Here is a 20524-nt window from a genome sequence, read left to right on the forward strand (position 1 = left end):
TTATCACATCATTGAAATTAGTTTAAAGAAATGAAAATATAATACTCGTGTAAAGAAGTATTTAAAAAAGTGATCTCATAGCTACATTTCAACAGCGAATCAGAAAGCAGTTTATAGAACCAACACAGATCGTCATTATGTTAAAACGCATGCGCAATACACTAGGTCAAAAGGTCAATTTACTCAGATGGGGACAACATGCTAGGGCTGTGAAGATAACTTTCGCGTTTTCACACATTTATTTCCGTCCGTTGACGATGTTCTACCACTAAAACCTACCTAAACGCCCCGTCATCATGTATTCCCTGCGCAGATGGCTTTATAAACCCAAGGTAGGTGATTTAATTCAGTTCTAACTGCCAGAGTATGTTTGTTGATGGGTTGGGCCACGTCTTCTTCCTGATCTTGTGATTATAAAATGTTTTACGTTTTTTTTATCAACTATTAGGACATCACACCGGGGTAATTGTAGTACTGGCAGTAGTTCCTCGTGACATCAACAAACATTGTATGGCGAAAATAAACAGTTATTCTCAAAGAGTTATAAACCCACGCATGTCAATACAGAACTGTTTACATTTTGTGTTCTTGACCTCATGTCGGTATACGCACACACACTATGGAGGATCATGGATGTACCTCAGAACAAACTCTATTTTTTACACTGGTGTACTGTATGAATTGTTTATAACTAAACTCCCCCTCCCACTACAAACGTGACAGCCTGCATGTTTATTGTTTAATTATTAAACATTTTTGCTGCTACTCCTATGATCACGATGTCATAATTTGAAAGTATACGTAAGGACGGCATTTGTCTTGAAGACCGTACTAAAATCTTCACTGCTACAATATCCTGATTTTCTCTGACTGACAACAAACTTTTTGCATGGTTAAAGCGGTTTACAGTTAAAGGAGAAGTCGATACTGTAGTAATGTTTTCTCATACATGTATGTGTGGTAATCAGAACATGAATATTTAATCAACGAAAAATTGAAAAATGGTCTATTATTATTTTAAAAGATGAAACCCTGTACATTATAGTACTCCCATGATGCATTTCACTTATATGATGAGAGACTTTTATCTGTCTTCTTAAGACAAATAAATGTTTACATAATAGTACTTAAGTTTACATAACAGTACATATTCGTAAAACGTTAACTAACCAAACGTGTTGGGGCATGGATTTTGTTTGTATATGTGAACAGTTCATTGACACAATTTCAAATGACTATTCACCGTCTCCCTCAAAACACATAACATCACCAAGTATGCAGGTACAATAAATATTTATTTATTTCACAGAGAGTGCAAAGAGTTAGTAAATACAAGTGGTGTTGCAATTAAAATATTTTAATTTACTGTAAATAGACGTGAATTTATTCAAAAGTGTTTTACAATGTGCAAAAGTTCACTGGAGGTCATCAATCCCCAGGTATTTCCTGTGACTTGTGCTGCATATCTGGATCAGGAGAGTTGTGTGTATGTACATGTATGTGTACTGGTATGTGGACAGGCATAATGGTCAGGACATACAAATTCAATTTAGACATGTGTACAAACTTTTGTATCTTCACTGTATCGAATGCAGGTTATTAATTGATTAGAATGTAATTCAATGAAAAAGAAAGAAAAAAAAAATAAGTAAAATGAATAGGGCCTCGGATTTCCCTATCACTAGATTAGCTTTTTATTCAGATTTATTATTATTTTTAAATGTTTGAGTGAGAGTGAGAGATCAGAATAAAAAATATTCTTTTTTATTCCCCCTGTGAAACCAAAATTATATATCATTTAAAATTAGTTTATTTGTATATCTGTTGGATACACTATGCTGTACATCAAAACATGAAATTTAACATCAATATTAACCTCTTGACATCCAAAATGATTGGTGTGCGGTATAATACCTTTGATAATTGAAGTAAATATGAATATTACTCTGCATACATCTCTGATGTATATATAGTGCATCTAAAATTTTCAGTATAAAGTTTAATTACAGATTGAAGTTTATTCAAAACTGAACAAATAAATGAGAAGAGATTACCTTGCATTTATTTGATCACGGAAAATAGGCTTGAATGATGAAAAATGTATATAGTTTAATTGATAATTGAGATTAAATATTTTCTTGGAAGTCATGTTTGGCTACCATTATGAAGATGTTTTCGTGCCAGAGTATTATCAGTCAATGTTGGTGCTTGAAATGCACATAAACCAAATATTGTGTTTATCGCATACCGGTACTGAATTATTTAAATGTGTTTTATTTTGCCCACATATTGTATACCTCTGTCATCTCTGTGAGAGCATGTGCTAGTAATAGAGCAAATACAATAAAAATATTTCATTATTCTTTTTATGTAGCAACCCATGTTATAAATTGGAATATCAATTTTGAAAACAATATTTTTTTCATAAATTTCTAGTAGTCCATTTGGATTACTAATTTTGGAAAACTAGCCTCAGGACAAAAAATAGTAGCTTTGAACTACTGTTCATTTGTAACCCTGAACTACTGTGTTGCTGTTTCTGCTCATTTTTTCCACTCAGGAAAGTGTTCAAAGTGATATGTAAGAATATTATATTCACACTCTATGGTCACTTCCTATACAATTGGACGAGCAAAGGTAATATATACTAAACAGAGCACATAATTGAATTGCTTTTCCCTGGGGCCATTACTTTGCAATGTAAAGCTGAATGAGTTGATTATCCTAATCGCAATTTTCTTTTTCATGTGACAGATTTTGACTTATTTTTTTATTGTCGGTATTTAGGTTTGTCTGTTTTCCTATAAATGTCAATAATTTATATCTGAATTCAACTGTCTGATTGTGAGTTGAATCAGTTAGTGTATACAAACCATGTTTTTTTTAAGATGCATTTTACAACTTGCATGGGACCCATTTCGAAATCAACGCTTTAATGAGGTTATAGTTAAAGTTAAAATTTTTGTGTAAACACATAATGAGTGTATGTCACATAATGAAATGACAAAATTATAAATATTTCTTTGTAAATCCATTTATACATTATCAATACTAAATCTAATATATACATATATACATTGCAGGGATTGAGTTTACCCCATGTTTTGTTTCCCTGACTCCAATTATTGAAGTGGGACCCAGTTTTTCAGGCAAGCTGGGGTCCAATCTCTAATAAAGTTATCCAGGATAAAATTTCTATTTCTTAAAATTTTGTAAGTGGTACTCGTCTTGCCGAGACACTAGCGCAAACCCTGTACACATGTATTAAAGATATGTATACATTGTGTGTGTGTGTGTATATATATATATATATATATATATATATATTGAATTTCTACAGCGCCTTATTGGTTGGCGAGTCAATTGTGTCTGAGCATAGAATTATTGCTGAATTCAATATAGCAGCCACACTGTTATGAATACATAATTATCATAAATATACAAGATCAGTGCCTGTATGCGATACTAATCCGATGTATGAGCACCTATTAAAGTGTCATGTCTGTGGGCATTTATGCTGAACAGTACAAAATATAGTGCCCTGCAGCCCTGGAACATGTATATACATGTCACTTTACACGGAGTCATGGGCAACATGTTAGGCCATTTAAATATTCAAGATATTTATTCAGTGCATTTGTATTACATTTTGTAATATATCACAATTGTCATGCTATGTTTTATGTGTCCAATTCTGTGCACTCAGAATGTGTTAAAAAAAATTAGTTGTTTACACTGAATAGTTCAACTATTTAATACTGAATTCCCAGGATTTGTTTGTTTGTTTCTGGTCATTGCCTGTGTCGGTTACAAATGTAAAATTGTCCTTTTTCCCAAAGATTTGTTGTCAGGATTTTTGAAAAACATAAAAAAAAGTTTAATGACTTAATAATCAAAATACAAAATAAATTTCGATTTTAGAAAACAAATTCACTGGAAATAACTTTCACTTTTTTGTCTCAATCAATTTTGTATATTACTAGGGAAAACCTATGAATTAATTAATTAATTAGATTTATATGTCTGGTATAAATGTTCAGTAATGCTATGCATACTCACTGGAAACAACTTTCACTTTTTTGTCTCAATCAATTTTGTATATTACTGGGGAAAACCTATGAAGTCAATTTTATTTCCAGGAATTTTAATATTCAGTCAATTTATTTAGTAAAACATGTATGGGTACATGTAAGTGTTCCTACATGTATGTCAGAATAGATCAACATGTGGATTAAAACCAGACATTTAAATTTAATTTCACAGCCAGCTTTCACAGATCTAGGTCATAGATTTGACAGTGATATATTACAGCAGTAAGAACTTGTCACGTAGGTTCTGTTATGCATTCATTTTACTTGTTAATTAAATATATATGGTTTTTATTTATAATAGAAGGCCATCGGCCCATAATATCTACATACATTATTTATATTTGAAAATAAAATTACAATTGTTAAACAATTGACAATACTTGTAGCTCTTTTCGCAATTTCATTGCGTGAAAAGTAAAAACTCCCAGTCTTTGAAGAAGATCTGTATTTTTTGTACCCATTAATTTGTAATATTTACTGACTGTTGGGGGATTAACAAAGTTAGCAAGAACATATTTTATTCTTAAATTAACAAAAAAGGAACAAATAAGTAAAAACTGGTATTCATTTTCAATGTTGTTACTGTTACAAAGCAAGCAAATGCGTTCACTCCTATCTACATTATTTTTTCTATCTGTCTCAATACGAAGATAGTGGCATGAACAGCGGAGTCGAGCTAACATTTGAACATGAGAATGCACTTTCACACAAAATAAATACTTTTCAGGTTCCAAAGAAAATTTAAATTCCCTATAAAATGTCAGTTTCTCTAAAGTACATACCTGGCTGAACCAATCAGAATATAGAACTTGTTTAATTTTTTTCTTAAAAATGCGCAAAAATACATTTACGTTATTGACAGTTTGTGATTCCCAAACATCATCTAAATTACATAAAAATAATATTGTTTTAACATGACTAACTCAGATTAACCTGGATCTAAGATTGGATTTTTCAATATTATATAACATAAGGTAGCATTTCTTTGGGTAACAGGTTTCTGGCATTAAAAGTCATTTATAATGTAACTGAAAGTATTAGTTATGAGTTTTTCATCCCATCATTGAATGTAGGCATAAAATCGAGAAATTGGGAATGGACACAACCTATTGACCATCAATTTCTACAGTGTTGGTATTTAGCATATACATGTGTGTGTTAGGCTTTCAATGTCCAAATTTTGGTGACGACTGTTACAAATTGACACTAATGACACAGAAAATGTTTTATTGAAATCTAAAAATCTAAATAGTAAAAAACATTAATAGTTACAATTATTGTTAAAAACATAGTATTTAATCAATTATGATTTACTGTTGTTTACTAATTAATGAATTGTTATTTTAGAAAGATTATACTATTTCATGTTTAATGATCAAGGGCCACTTGTTGTCATTACAATTTGAACTGCCTGAGGGAGGGAGAAACAATGCCAGAATGTGCATAGGAGCAGATTAGCAATCCTGAGGGGAAAATATGTATACATATGGTTGCCTCAGTCAGTAGTTTCTTTGTATTTATCTGTGTGAGCAACTAGGATCCAAGATGGCTGACTGTTTTGTTGATGCTTTGTTTCATATACAAATTCTAGTGGTGCTTTTAGGATGAGCATTGTGATCCAAGATGGCTGCTTGGTTTTGTGGTTGATGCTATGTTTCATATACAACTCATAGTCATGCTCTTATGAGGATGCACATTATGATCCAAGATGTCTGACTGGTTTGTTATTGATGCTTTGTACATATACAAATTCTAGTGGTGCTTTTAGGATGAGCATTGTGATCCAAAATGGCTGACTTGTTTTGTTGTGCTTTGTACATTTGGTGCTCTTTTCGGGTTGAGCATACATCTCACCACGGTGGTTGGTCCTGACCAGCACTCTACACCCTCTACAGAGTTGTTGCCGACCAGGACTATTGTCTCTTAATTGTTATAATTACACACATCATGTCGGTCATGAATGTAGAAGTAGCATACAAGTAATACATTACTAGTAGTTGATTAGTGTCTCATTGTTTTAAGACACTTTCTGAGGATGCACAATTGAAGTTCTTAATTTGTTTCTATGAAAGCAAAAACATCTGTCAAAATCATTCCCGCTCTAATATATAAATATATTTGCTGAGTGGTTCATCAGAATATATTTGTTTTTTGCACTTTCATCTGATGTCTGTGCAATTATAGTGTCATTTGTATACTTGTCATACCAGATCATTCCAACCATAGGTTGTGACTGATGTGTAACTACACAATTAACTTAGAATAATATTAGACACTGGTCTCCATGGAGATTTGAAAGGAAAATTCTCCAAGGAGCGTTATACATGTACATATTAATAATGAATGCTGTTTTTTTTATAACAAGGACACCTTAACAGGATATAGTCAGTCGTGTTTTTTTTTGACTTTCATATAAAAAATATGATATTGACAAGCTGTTTTCACTATTCTTAAAATTGATGACTGATTTCCCTCAAAGCTTTTAAAAATAAATTTGATGTTTCTAAGCTAAAAAATGCATTGGTCGTCATACATATGTATGTGCATAATTTCAGTTTCCATGGTAATGAGCAAGTTGATTTCCTTTTGCATTTTTCAGATTGCTTAGTAATCAAATGAACAGTCTTGTTTAATTTCTGAAATCTTCACTCACAACTGTATGGCTTTGGTGTAAGGTATAGTGAAAAATGGGGAAAACAATTTTGAGAATAAACTGATCATTGATCACTTCAGGATTGTCAGGACTTAATCTCTGGCTGGGAAGCCATCTTCTACTGTAGATGAATCTATTTAGTGTGTGATACAGATATAACGAGTTATTTGATTGGACAATGCAATGAAGAAAATGAGGTGGCTCTAAATAAACTTTTAAATAAGCTGTATAGAATCTGCCAAGATGTAGTGGTGAGGCGATGACCAAATAAACTAACCTTGGCTGGTGACTTGTACTAGTCCTGGGTTTGGCTTAAAATTTTAAACCACTGAAGTTATAAATGTTGACAGTGTCTTACATGCAGTTGCGACAAACATGAAAGAAAAGTAATGGAAGTTCCATGCAATATCTCTTGGGGGAAGGGGCCGCTATACAAATAGATGTTTGACATCCTGCCTTGTCACATGATCAATTTCTCTTTCTACACCGTGAATGAATGAGTGGCCAAGACAGAAATCAACCTTGTCCATGTTTTTTGTGGGTTCCTTTTTCAGCCAAATATTTCTTTTAATGAATGTTTAATTAAACTTTTTTGTTAGCATAGTTCATAAAATTTACTGATATCATATTTTTATTTAACATTCTATTTGCAAAATTTGAAAAGTGTAAACAATGAACTGGTTTCAAGATGGCAGACCATCGATTGACTTTGTCCATGTTTTTGTGGTTCTTTTTTTCAGGCAAATTTTCTTTTTAACGAACGTTTAATTATATAGTATAGTTCATAAAATTTGCTGATATCATGTTTTTTTATTTAACATTCTACTTGCAAAAAGTGTGATTCTTAATTTCTTTGTCAAATTGGAAAGCGTAAACAATTAGTTTGTTTCAAGATAACATTCCATCAATTGACTTTGTCAATTTTTTTCTTGGGAGTGGGACAAAAATTTTTCTTTCAATTAATGTTTCTGTTATTTTTATTCATAAATTTCACCGATGTCGTGTTTTTTATTTAAAATAGAATGAGCAAAAATAATGATTCTAAGTTTCTCATAGTTTGAGGTTGCAACTACCCACCTTTTTTGCCTTCGTGTTATTTGAACTAGTTTCTCCCAAATCAAAATCACTGTCATCCCCGTCTTCACTTGTCCAATCATCATCTGAAATATGTTTGAAAACATCTTCAATTTCATTGTTGTAACTTCCTGGACATTCAATAACATGCAAAGAAGCCAACTTGTTAACAAGCTGTACCACACAGTTTGCGGGAAAAGAGGTCTAATTTGCTTATTCTCAAATTACTCTTTTTAACGCAAATCGAGAGATTTCGTTGAAGTGCAAATAAACAATCTGAGATAAGACATGATTTAATCTAATTGGATTAAAGATTGATTGAAACAGATCCCAACAGACGCTACATCAAAGGAAAGACCGAGTTGCTCGTCCCTCTTCTCTAGTGTCTTTGGTCCAACCCAACAGATGTACATGTAGATCTTTTCTATATATGCAAGTTTTCTCTTTATTTCAGAAAACTGACACTCACTTATTAGCCCAATTTTACTATGCTGATGAAGATTTGAATGTGGTTGCCTTGGAGCTAGATAGCTTTGATGGGAGAAAGGACCCAGAAAGATGTACATCACTTGTCAATCAACTCAGAAGTTGTCAAGATAAAGTACTAGGTAAAGATACTACTTGTGGGCTGATATCATCTGTAAAATATTAAGTGTAGCAACCTGCATATGTAAAAATGAATGAACAATCAATGGTGTGGCACTGGCAATAAAAACATTTCTTTAATGAAATTTTGTCATCACGAATATGACAAAATCATCATTTACAAGTATACATGAACACAATACAGTGGAAATGTTGACCAACGTGTAAAAGTGGCTGATGTGATCACATCGTGTTTAGACTTTATGTCTAGTAAAGCATTTGAGGGTTTTTGATATGCTTGATACATTCTGTGTGTACTGTTTGTTTATTTGTAGGAATAATAACACAAATAATGGCTATAGCGATTCCAATGCACACAGCCAATAGAGACTTTAGAGTTAAGTTTCCTGATGATGTACTTCAAGATACACTGGCAGGGCAGCTCTGGTTTGGTGCTGAGGTAAAGTGCATTATAGGAATTCATGTAATGTTGTAGAGTGAGCAAAGGACTTGTTGGTGTCTTGTTGGTATAATCTGTCGAAGGATTGCCAAAATGAATTGAAAAAACTGCAACAACAGATGATTTGTTTAGAGTGCGCACATTTTTTTTTTTTTTTGGGGGGGTGGGTGACAAACTCATTTTTGATTTGAGTGTCTGTAAATGCAATATTTGATTTATTCTATTGGAGTTGTACTTCAAGTTTAATTTGATTCACGATTGTGCAAATTACCGTATTTATTCTATTATATTGTTTTCCAAAAAGATGCTTTAGTTCATTTCAAGCAGTCTATAATGCCTATATTAATGGGACAATTTACTCAATGATTCCAGTTCATTATCAAGATAGCAGATTTAAAAATTAAAAATGAGATACTTAAGGCTTATCCATATTGTTACCACTTGCAATGATAGCATGGTTAATTTTTCTTTTTTCAGTGTCTAGCTGCTGGTTCTACAATCATGAATCGGGAGGAAGAAAGTGCCACTCTACGACCGCTTGCTAAGGATGTTATTAAAAGTTTAGATGTCTTGAGGACAACTCTTAGAGATCAGTGTTTAAGAAATTTAAATGTTTACACAGATAAGGTGAGAGTTGATCGCCAGGAGAATAGCCCCAAAGTTGGCGGCAATATTTGATCCAAAAATGGCCCAAACATTTATGTTTTATATGCGTAGAGAATTATGTCTGAGCAATTACCAATTCTTTTAAACTTGGAGTATTGCTAACACCAGATGGTTTAGTCAGGCACATCCATTACTTTTCTAACAGCCATTTTGTATGTCAGAAATACAGTAAATGCTATAATTATTCATAAGTTTTTAATTTTGTTTATAAAATTCACTAAATTTACTTGAAAATGTAAAATAACAATGGATTTTTTTTTTGTTTCTCCGCCAAATTAAGATGCAGTGAAATTGTTCAAAACATCAAAATAGTGAAATTAAATGGTTTTATCATACTTGTTTTTGATCATTTTTGCTCATAACTTGAGAATGCAGTTACTAAATTTATTCAAACTTGGTACAGAGGCAATGTATTTTTTATGTTACAAAGACGCAAGTTGATTTTTACTGCTGTCCTATTCAAGATGCTACTCAAGTTAGTATCACTTGTCTATGGCTTGTACACTATGGTGATGCAGGAATTCATTATTGTGGTAATGTGGTAAATCATAGTGCATCATTTACTGATGCATTATTACCAGTAATTATTTATAAATAATTTTTTGTCTCATTTCAGATTAAAGATGTGTTGATAAAATTTGACCAGATTTTTGCTGATTTTGAATATAGCTATGTCAGTGCAATGGTGCCAGTAAAAACAGCAAGAGATTATGAAACTCAACAAGAAGTGGTTGTTTTATTCTGTGAAACTATAGAAAGGTAAATTGTGATGATTTTTTATGATTTTTAGGGATAATGTTAGGGTATTTGTTAAGATGAAATTCAGTGAAAGTTATAAATCAAAAATGGAATAATCTCTGCCGAAAAAATTGTAAGGTTTTAATAGCGGGTGTGACGATGTCTTTGTTATTCACTGTTGTAATAACATTGCATGTTCACTTGAGACGTTCACCTAAACATTAGTTGATACATAGCAACCAGAATTTAGGTAGCAGCAGTTATGACAAAGAGCTGTTTCTCTTAATTTGACATCAGCAAATACAAAGCTTTCAGTCTGAGCCATCTTGATACTTGTTTTATTTTCTTTACAGAGCTTTAAATTCTCATTTACTCACCCAAGAACAGTTAGATGCATGTGAACCAGCTTTGATGTTTACTATACCCAGGCTTGCTATTGTATGGTAGGTGTTTACATTGTCTTTAATGTTTACTATACCCTGGATTGCTATTGTATGGTAGGTGTTCACATTGTCTTTAATGTTTACTATACCCAGGATTGCTGTTGTACGGTAGGTGTTTACATTGTCTTTAATGTTTACTATACCCTGGATTGCTATTGTATGGTAGGTGTTTACATTGTCTTTATTGTTTACTATACCCAGGCTTGCTATTGTATGGTAGATGTTTACATTGTCTTTAATGTTTACTATACCCTAGATTGCTATTGTATGGTAGGTGTTCACATTGTCTTTAATGTTTACTATACCCTAGATTGCTATTGTATGGTAGGTGTTCACATTGTCTTTAATGTTTACTATACCCTGGATTGCTATTGTATGGTAGGTGTTCACATTGTCTTTAATGTTTACTATACCCTAGATTGCTATTGTATGGTAGGTGTTTACATTGTCTTTAATGTTTACTATACCCTGGATTGCTATTGTATGGTAGGTGTTCACATTGTCTTTAATGTTTACCATACCCAGGCTTGCTATTGTATGGTAGGTGTTTACATTGTCTTTAATGTTTACTATACCCTAGATTGCTATTGTATGGCAGGTGTTTACATTGTCTTTAATGTTTACCATACCCTAGATTGCTATTGTATGGTAGGTGTTCACATTGTCTTTAATGTTTACCATACCCTGGATTGCTATTGTATGGTAGGTGTTTACATTGTCTTTAATGTTTACTATACCCTAGATTGCTATTGTATGGTAGGTGTTTACATTGTCTTTAATGTTTACTATACCCAGGATTGCTATTGTATGGTAGGTGTTTACATTGTCTTTAATGTTTACTATACCCAGGATTGCTATTGTATGGTAGGTGTTTACATTGTCTTTAATGTTTACTATACCCTGGATTGCTATTGTATGGTAGGTGTTTACATTGTCTTTAATGTTTACTATACCCTAGATTGCTATTGTATGGTAGGTGTTTACATTGTCTTTAATGTTTACTATACCCAGGATTGCTATTGTATGGTAGGTGTTCACATTGTCTTTAATGTTTACCATACCCTGGATTGCTATTGTATGGTAGGTGTTCACATTGTCTTTAATGTTTACTATACCCTAGATTGCTATTGTATGGTAGGTGTTTACATTGTCTTTAATGTTTACTATACCCAGGATTGCTATTGTATGGTAGGTGTTCACATTGTCTTTAATGTTTACCATACCCTGGATTGCTATTGTATGGTAGGTGTTTACATTGTCTTTAATGTTTACTATACCCAGGATTGCTATTGTATGGTAGGTGTTCACATTGTCTTTAATGTTTACCATACCCTGGATTGCTATTGTATGGTAGGTGTTCACATTGTCTTTAATGTTTACCATACCCAGGCTTGCTATTGTATGGTAGGTGTTCACATTGTCTTTAATGTTTACTATACCCTAGATTGCTATTGTATGGTAGGTGTTTACATTGTCTTTAATGTTTACTATACCCAGGATTGCTATTGTATGGTAGGTGTTCACATTGTCTTTAATGTTTACCATACCCTGGATTGCTATTGTATGGTAGGTGTTCACATTGTCTTTAATGTTTACTATACCCTAGATTGCTATTGTATGGTAGGTGTTTACATTGTCTTTAATGTTTACTATACCCAGGATTGCTATTGTATGGTAGGTGTTCACATTGTCTTTAATGTTTACCATACCCTGGATTGCTATTGTATGGTAGGTGTTTACATTGTCTTTAATGTTTACTATACCCTAGATTGCTATTGTATGGTAGGTGTTTACATTGTTTTTAATGTTTACTATACCCTGGATTGCTATTGTATGGTAGGTGTTTACATTGTCTTTAATGTTTACTATACCCTGGATTGCTATTGTATGGTAGGTGTTTACATTGTCTTTAATGTTTACTATACCCTAGATTGCTATTGTATGGTAGGTGTTTACATTGTCTTTAATGTTTACTATACCCAGGATTGCTATTGTATGGTAGATGTTTACATTGTCTTTAATGTTTACTATACCCAGGATTGCTATTGTATGGTAGGTGTTTACATTGTCTTTAATGTTTACTATACCCTAGATTGCTATTGTATGGTAGGTGTTTACATTGTTTTTAATGTTTACTATAACCCAGGCTTGCTATTGTATGGTAGGTGTTTACATTGTCTTTAATGTTTACTATACCCAGGCTTGCTATTGTATGTTTGGGACTGAGTCACAAAACATTCCTATATCTCATGAAATGACCCACGTTTGAGTTACAGTCACAATATTCTTTACAATAACCATTGACAAAGCAGATTTTAACCATTTTAGCTCAGACATTGATGTACCTGCCCAGGCTTAGTAAATTCAAATTTTTTCCATTTCATACCATTTCACAACAGTGACGGTTTCATGCCCAAAACTTGTTAACATAGCCATGGTATTTGTGTTTTTCAGTGGTCTGTTGATATATCCAGAAGGACCTTTAAACTGTGACTGTGAACCATGTGATATGTCAGAAATGTTCAGACCATTCCACAGCTTACTTTACAAAATAAGGTAATCTCATTTACATATTCCTGTAGTAATTCAAAAATAATGTCACAAGTCTGATTAATTATTCATGATGGCTTTTCATATAATCGTAAAATGCTTCATTTTTGCTCCTGGAATTTCTGTGATTTGGTGGTTTTATGATATTCATGAAGACAAAAGAATTTTTCATCGTTACAAAATTTCATAATTTTCACTGTCTCGCGAAATATCTGAAAATTTGCCTCTCGTGAAACGGGGAGTTACAGTGACACTTTTGAAAATTGGTTGTCATAAACTACCTCATTATGTAAATATCCTGTGAAGTTCAAGGCTAAGTCTGGCCATCACAATATCAGTTCATTTCACAAGATATGAGTGAAGTATTTTAGGATTATATAAGGATTCAGGAGGAGGGTGAGGATTTGGGGATAGATTAAGGTTGTTTGATGCCATTAAAACATCGGTCACGGTAAATCATTCACAAATTGTTGCATTATGATTTAAAAAAAAAAAACATGTACAAAATAAGCCAGAAAGCAGCCATTTTGGAATATTTTTCATAGGAATCCACATTCTATGGATAACTTATACCAATTTTCAAAATATTCTCTGTTTTCAAGACAGCAATATGTAACCCTCATAACACTACATACATGTGTCTAACTTTTTATAGCATAGGTCACCCAACAAAATAATGAGATATGATGGAATGTTTATGCCATATGAACCTCTCACAACATGCATCAAAGATTTCTGACTATATTATTTTAATGTTATTAAACTACCTTTAATAACGGCCAGTCTTTATATAGTGCAACTATTTGGGTTAAATTTTGAATTTCTATGTGATATTACAGATGAGCATACTCCCATTCTCCTACACATCTCCATGTATGACTCTTTTTGAACTGATCATTGTAATTTTATTTTCAGAGAGTTACTACATACACTCAATCTATATGAATTGCATTTACTTGAAAAATCTCTGTCTAGTTCCGAGGAACCTTGGAATTATTTGGAAAAAGACATTAACAATTCAAATGAAGTATCGTTGCAATCACAGGAAGGTGTGCCAATTGATCAGTCACATAATAAGAGACATCGTGATAGCGACATTTCGTCAACGTCCGGTAGCAGTCTAAGTAATCAATCAAACTCTTCTACAAGCACTGTCAAACTGAACCAATCACCAGCAAGTATAGTTCAAATTGACCAATTAGGTCACAGTTCAAGAGATATGAACCAATCAGCTGCAGGCAGCTCATTTCAAACTGATCAATCAACAAATAGGAATGTAGATGATGGTGAATATAGAATTGCAGAAACTTGTGTGCCCACTCGTAGCAATAAACAAGGAACTCCTACAGAGAGACAGGATGTACAGAGACCAGGGCTTCCAGCAGACTTTTCGATATCTGTGGATTTTAAACAAGAATTTGCTACGATTACAATTAGACCAGACACTCATAGTGAACAGTCTATAATTTGCAAACAAACTGAGGTAGCTACTGAGGATGATGTCATTGTTGGTTCAGTTGAGGGTAAAATAGGTAATGACGATCAATCTGAGGTGTCAGTTTTAGACAATTCAACTGAAACTTCTCAGGTAACTTTTGAGGTTGATGACTTGGGTGCTGCCGCAAACATTGATGATGTCACTGCTGATACTTCGTCACACAAAATACTCGCAATGTGTAATTGCATTTTGGATGATATGTTACATAATGCTATGCAGTGTGCATCCATGGGTGGGTTTGTAGATGATTTTCAACAAAGTGCTAGAGCTTGTGATGAGGAAGCAAGTAATGTTGTCATGGAAACTGAAAGTGAAGAATTTGTTGCACATGGTATTTACAATACAGAGCCAACGGAATATCAGGAAGTTGCCATGAAAACTGAGACAAATCAACAAGAAATTTCTGACAGTTATTCAGTGGATGGAATGATAAAAAAATCTGACACCGTCCTTTTCAAAGCTTCAGGTTCTGATATTGCAGTGGCTGAAACCTCAGAACATTATGAATACTTTCCTCTGAAGGGGCATGATTCAGACTTGAGTTCACCAGACTCGCCCCTGATAGATGAGAAAGATGAGAATATTAATGTGGACAAGCTGATGATCGAAGAGTGTGCTGATAATAAAGTTCATCTGGGGCCAGGTTTTCCCATTGTTGGCAAGAGTATGAATACTGTTGAAGTAAGCCAGGCTGGGACAGAGGTGAATACAGCCGATTGCATTGTGGGCGGAGGCGAGAGAGTTCGTCATAGGTCACATTCTGGTAATAGTGGGTGCTACTATGATGGTAGGATGATAGAGGAATCTATTTTCACACAGGAAGGTTCATTTATGGGTACTTTTGATCACAGTACTGAAAGATGCAATGTGGAGAATGGATACGATTGGGAATCAGATGAAAGGTATGTTAATACGTGTATTTACTGGTGTTTTCTACCAGGGAGGGTAGGGACAATATAAAAGCAGGGGAGTTTTGATTTAATATCTCACAAAATGGTGTTTTTTCCTTGCCTTTCATATTATTTGAGTCATACATACTCATAGGTTGATTTTGTGCAGGCGGTAAATAACTGCGACTTATCGTATTAAATATTCAGGTGTCAGGTCATTGTGATCAATGGCTAAAAGTATGCATGCCAAAGCTTTTTGCAGCTCCGCTGTTGACTTTGTCGAGCGAAGCTTATCATATGAGTGATTGTCTGTCTCCGTCGTCGTCCCTGTTAATGTTTTACTTTTTCAACTTCTTTTTGAAAACTACAAGCCTGAATGCTTTGATACTTGGTGTATATGTACCTTGGGTAGACCTCTCTCAGATTTGTTCATTTTGTAATGATATCTTCAATTCTCTAATTTTGGTGAATATTTTTGTCATTTTTGGTAAAAAGTGATATTTTTGACTTCTTGTTAAAAACCGCAAGTCCAATTGCTTTGATATTACATATATAGGTACTACATGTGGACCTCTCTCAGATTTGTTCATTTTGTAATGATATTTTTAATTCTCTAATTTTGGTGAATATTTTTGTCATTTGTTGGTAAAAAGTGATATTTTCGACTTCTTTTTAAAAACCGCAAGTCAAATTGCTTTGATATATAGGTACTAAATGTGGACACTCTCAGATTTGTTCATTTTGTAATGATATCTTCAATTCTCTAATTTTGGTGAATATTTTTGTCATTTTTGGTAAAAAGTGATATTTTTGACTTCTTGTTGAAAACCGTAAGTCTGATTGCTTTTATATTACATATATAGGTACTACATGTAGAACTCTTTCAGATTTGTTAATTTGGTGGTGATATCTTCAATTATCTAATTTTGACGATTATTTTTGGTGAAAAGTGATATTTTTGAATTCTTGTTGAAAACAGCAAGTCCTGTTGTTTTGATACTATACATATTGTTCATTTTCTAATGATATCTTCTGTTCTTTAATTGCAATGTGCATTGCTAACAGCAGAGCTATCTCAGCCGAAAGGCTGCTTGTTTAAAGAATTTTAGGAACAGTTAAGACAAATTTATAAAATTGTTATGAAATCACAAATTTCATGCCGCATTGTTTTTGAACTAGTAATGTTTTATTCACAGTTCTAGCAGCACGGAAACTAGTTCTTACACATCAGAATGTCAAGACGAATCCGAGATAACCATGGCAATACAAGCTGCAGAATTAGCAGCTAAGCAGCAGGCTAGAGCTCATTTTAGCAGTGCTGGAGATCTCATACATCGATTATTTGTCTGCATATCAGGTGAGTCAATTAGATAACTCTCAAATGAAGGTCCTGTCTGCAAAGGTACTTCTATTCTCAACGAAAGAGTTGTCATAAAATAGTATATTATAGAAACAAAAATACAAACAATTTCCATTGTGTAAAAGTTCAGCTCAAAACTACTGTAGAATACTTTATTTTCGCTTGGAATTTACTTTCGCTATTTTCGCTGAAGGGATGATTCCGTGAAAATAAAATCCAGCGAATACACTTTTTTTCCTATATTTCATATTAAACTCAACAAAAATCAGTGAAAATAAATTCCATACAAAACACCCAAAAAGCCCTTTCAGCGAAAATTAATTCCAGCGAAAATAAAGTATTCCACAGTAAGTGATTGAAGATAATCTGGTAGTAAACGATATATTTACTCGTGTAGACATAAAAACCAAAAGCCGGAGCTCATGGCATACAAAAGATATGTAAAATATTTCCTTGAGACAGAGTTCTTCATTGCTGTCCGACGGAATAGGTTGACTTCTCATAATAAGAAATGGGGAAATATTTTGAGTAATGTTTCTCAGTCCACTTCACAATATGCAGATTAACTGCAATTTGCAATGTACAAACCAGGTATGTAAGGTGTTGTTAATTTAAGTGCAAACTCCTATAAAAGTTTATAAATTAAATACAAAAAAATAATTAATCTCTTTACCAAGAGTTTCTTATGATCAACCGTTTAACTTGTTTCTTTACAGGTGTTGCTGATCAACTGCAGACTAATTTTGCTGCTGATCTTCGGAATATTCTCAAATCAGTATTTGAAGTGTGTACCTCTGAGTCGTATAACATGGAAGATTCTGACGTTTTCTGTAATGGTGGAGCTAGTGGTAATATTGCTGATCAAGGTACTGGCAGGACACATAGTGGAAATAATGGACAAAGACGAGCTAGACGATCAAGGCATCCAAGTGGACAATATGAAGGTGTGTATGGATAATATTATGAACACTCATGAATAATAATTAAAGTAAGGGATGGACCATGAGAAACTTGGGGGTGTTGAATGGATAATATAATGAATGCACATGAAATGAACAAAGGGGTGGACCATGAGAAACTCTGCATGAATTGATCCCGGATTATAGGATTACAAGGTTTACTGGGTCACAAAGAATGCCCCAGATGTTGCTATTCTAAACTATGTATCACATTTCTGTTAAATTGAAGACAATCAGGCTAACAATAGTTTCACTATGTTTTTTTTGATATTAGAGCCTCCAGCATGGGTTCCTGATGAGAATTGCACATATTGTACTTCTTGTAAAGTTCCTTTTACGGTTATACGTAGAAAACATCATTGTAGAAACTGTGGAAAGGTGAGTATGTTAACCACTGTAGATAACAAAAATTAATCTTTTGTGCTGAAAAATCATCAAAATCAATCATTTCTGGCATTCTGGAACTGGATCTTGGCTATTTACAGATGGATTTTGTTTAAACTTGGTACATACATTAGACATTATGGGTCCCTGATGCACATCATTTTGTTTTTCTGATTGAATTCAAAATGGATGTCTGGTGGCCATTTTGTTTTAATGAATGCTGTTCTAGAGCCATATCTCTGACATGATTTGACTGATTATGTTCAAATTTTATAAATTCATTATACATCATGTTCTTGATATACTGATTTATTGGTTCGACGATTCGATTCAAAATGGCTGACTGGTGGCCATTTTGTTTTAATTAATACTGTTTCAGAGCAATATCTCTCAATAAGGGCAAGTACTTGTTTGACGATCTGATACAAGATGACTGAATGTCAATAATTTTAATGTTAAAAAATCATCATAATCAAGCATCAGCTTCTGGATCCATATCTCTGACATGTTTATGTTCAAACTATATTACTATAAACAAAACTATACATCTTAAATTTGATAACTGACGGGGACTGTGCCATGCATGGCTTGTTCATATTTGTTCACCGGAACTGTGATTTTTAGTCTCTTTCACATGTACATACAATATATTTACGGCATATTTAAATCTGCATGTGTCAGACACTACCATTTTGTGTGAATAACATTACATCAGGGTGTCTTTTGTTTGTAATATTTAAACAAAATTCATGAATTATGTGTTCTTGCATTTTCAGATCTTCTGTGGACGATGTTCAACTAACTCGGTACCGCTGCCGCGATATGGTGTCATCAAACCAGTTCGTGTGTGTACAAAATGCTACATGTTTTGTGTTACACCCTTCCTGAGGTAGCATGCAAGTCTCCAGTGGTGAACTTGATCTATACAACAATTTACTGAAGGCATTACTCTGCGTTTGAATGATCTTGGGTAATTTTATCTTCACAAGCTCTGAAAGTGCGCCCTCTATGTAAATATATAAAAGAAATTGACAAAATGGGCTGAACTTGTTGAGGGCAGCATTGATAGTGGTTAAACTAGCTTTCAAAATAATGTTAAAATAATTGAATTGAAAATAGTCTAGAATCTTTGTTTATTCTGACGTCTCAAAAACCTTTACAATAGCCACCTAGTTATGATGACCAATTTATCTTATTAGCCATGCAAATGTATTCAATACATCACCTATTACATGTAATGGCTGGCTGTACCAAAACCAAAGCATTTATACTGCTTTGATGGTATTTCAAATCATAATTATGGTCAATAGCTAATCGTTATCTTGTTTTTTGAACAGCATGCATGAAAGACCCCAAATGACCACACAGATTTGAGACTAAATTCATTCTTATAACCGATAATAATGTGTAAACAGTAAAATTTGAAGCAATGAATTCATCATTAGCATCAAAATGTAGATGAATTTTAATTATTAATGATTTTTTCCTAATTTGTTTAATTTCAATGCATACTTAACTTGGCGGTATGTATATTTTGATGTGACGTATTCTGCTCATTTATCAGTTTGTAAAGTTAATGTCTGGCTTTGTACTTGCTATATTTTTATTTTATTCCATGCTGTAACCAACACCTTGATATTTTTTATTACTCAAGTTTATTGTATAATTTTTTTTTGACATTTTTAATTGGATTTTATTTCTTAATACTTAAAAAAACTTATTATCATTTTTTATACAATTCAAATGTATTACAAATATGTAAGCGGAAAGTTCTGGAAAATAAAAGTTGCAAATTGGCTGATCTGTGCAAGAGTCGTATTCATAGTTGTATATCTGTCATTGTACAGTGATATGGTCCTAAGTTTAGACAAACTTTGTGTGGTAATCTAATCATCAGATCCATCTTGGATCTTGCTGCATTACATTGAAATCAAACCTTCCCTGCCTACCGGTAATAAAAATCGTAAATGCAGTCAGGTTAATATTTCCCTTGCCTTTCATGTGCAGATATCTCCCATTGTCAGAGGTTTGATGGTTAGTGAGCCCAGATGCTAAATTGATGGTTACAAACATACATTTGTAGTTACAAAAATCACCACACTCGTATTTTAAAAACCACGCCAAAACTTGGTTACTGGCAACATACATTTCTGTTTTTGTTGAACGTCCATGT

General features: G+C 33.2%; 1 protein-coding gene across 1 annotated transcript; it reads left to right on the plus strand.

Moving 5' to 3' along the window:
- Window positions 1-182: 182 nt before the first annotated feature.
- Window positions 183-20161, plus strand: LOC100367847 (lateral signaling target protein 2 homolog). Its single transcript, XM_085504436.1, has 12 exons — window positions 183-332; window positions 8273-8426; window positions 8739-8863; window positions 9341-9490; window positions 10146-10288; window positions 10621-10710; window positions 13165-13266; window positions 14176-15660; window positions 16845-17005; window positions 17725-17952; window positions 18242-18345; window positions 19128-20161. The coding sequence occupies exons 1-12, from the start codon at window positions 297-299 to the stop codon at window positions 19242-19244; spliced, it is 2895 nt and encodes a 964-aa protein (XP_085360562.1). The 5' UTR covers window positions 183-296; the 3' UTR covers window positions 19245-20161.
- Window positions 20162-20524: the final 363 nt, after the last annotated feature.

The sequence above is a fragment of the Saccoglossus kowalevskii genome, chromosome 10, assembly GCF_978046115.1.
Source record: "Saccoglossus kowalevskii chromosome 10, keSacKowa6.1, whole genome shotgun sequence".
Lineage (NCBI taxonomy): Eukaryota > Metazoa > Hemichordata > Enteropneusta > Harrimaniidae > Saccoglossus > Saccoglossus kowalevskii.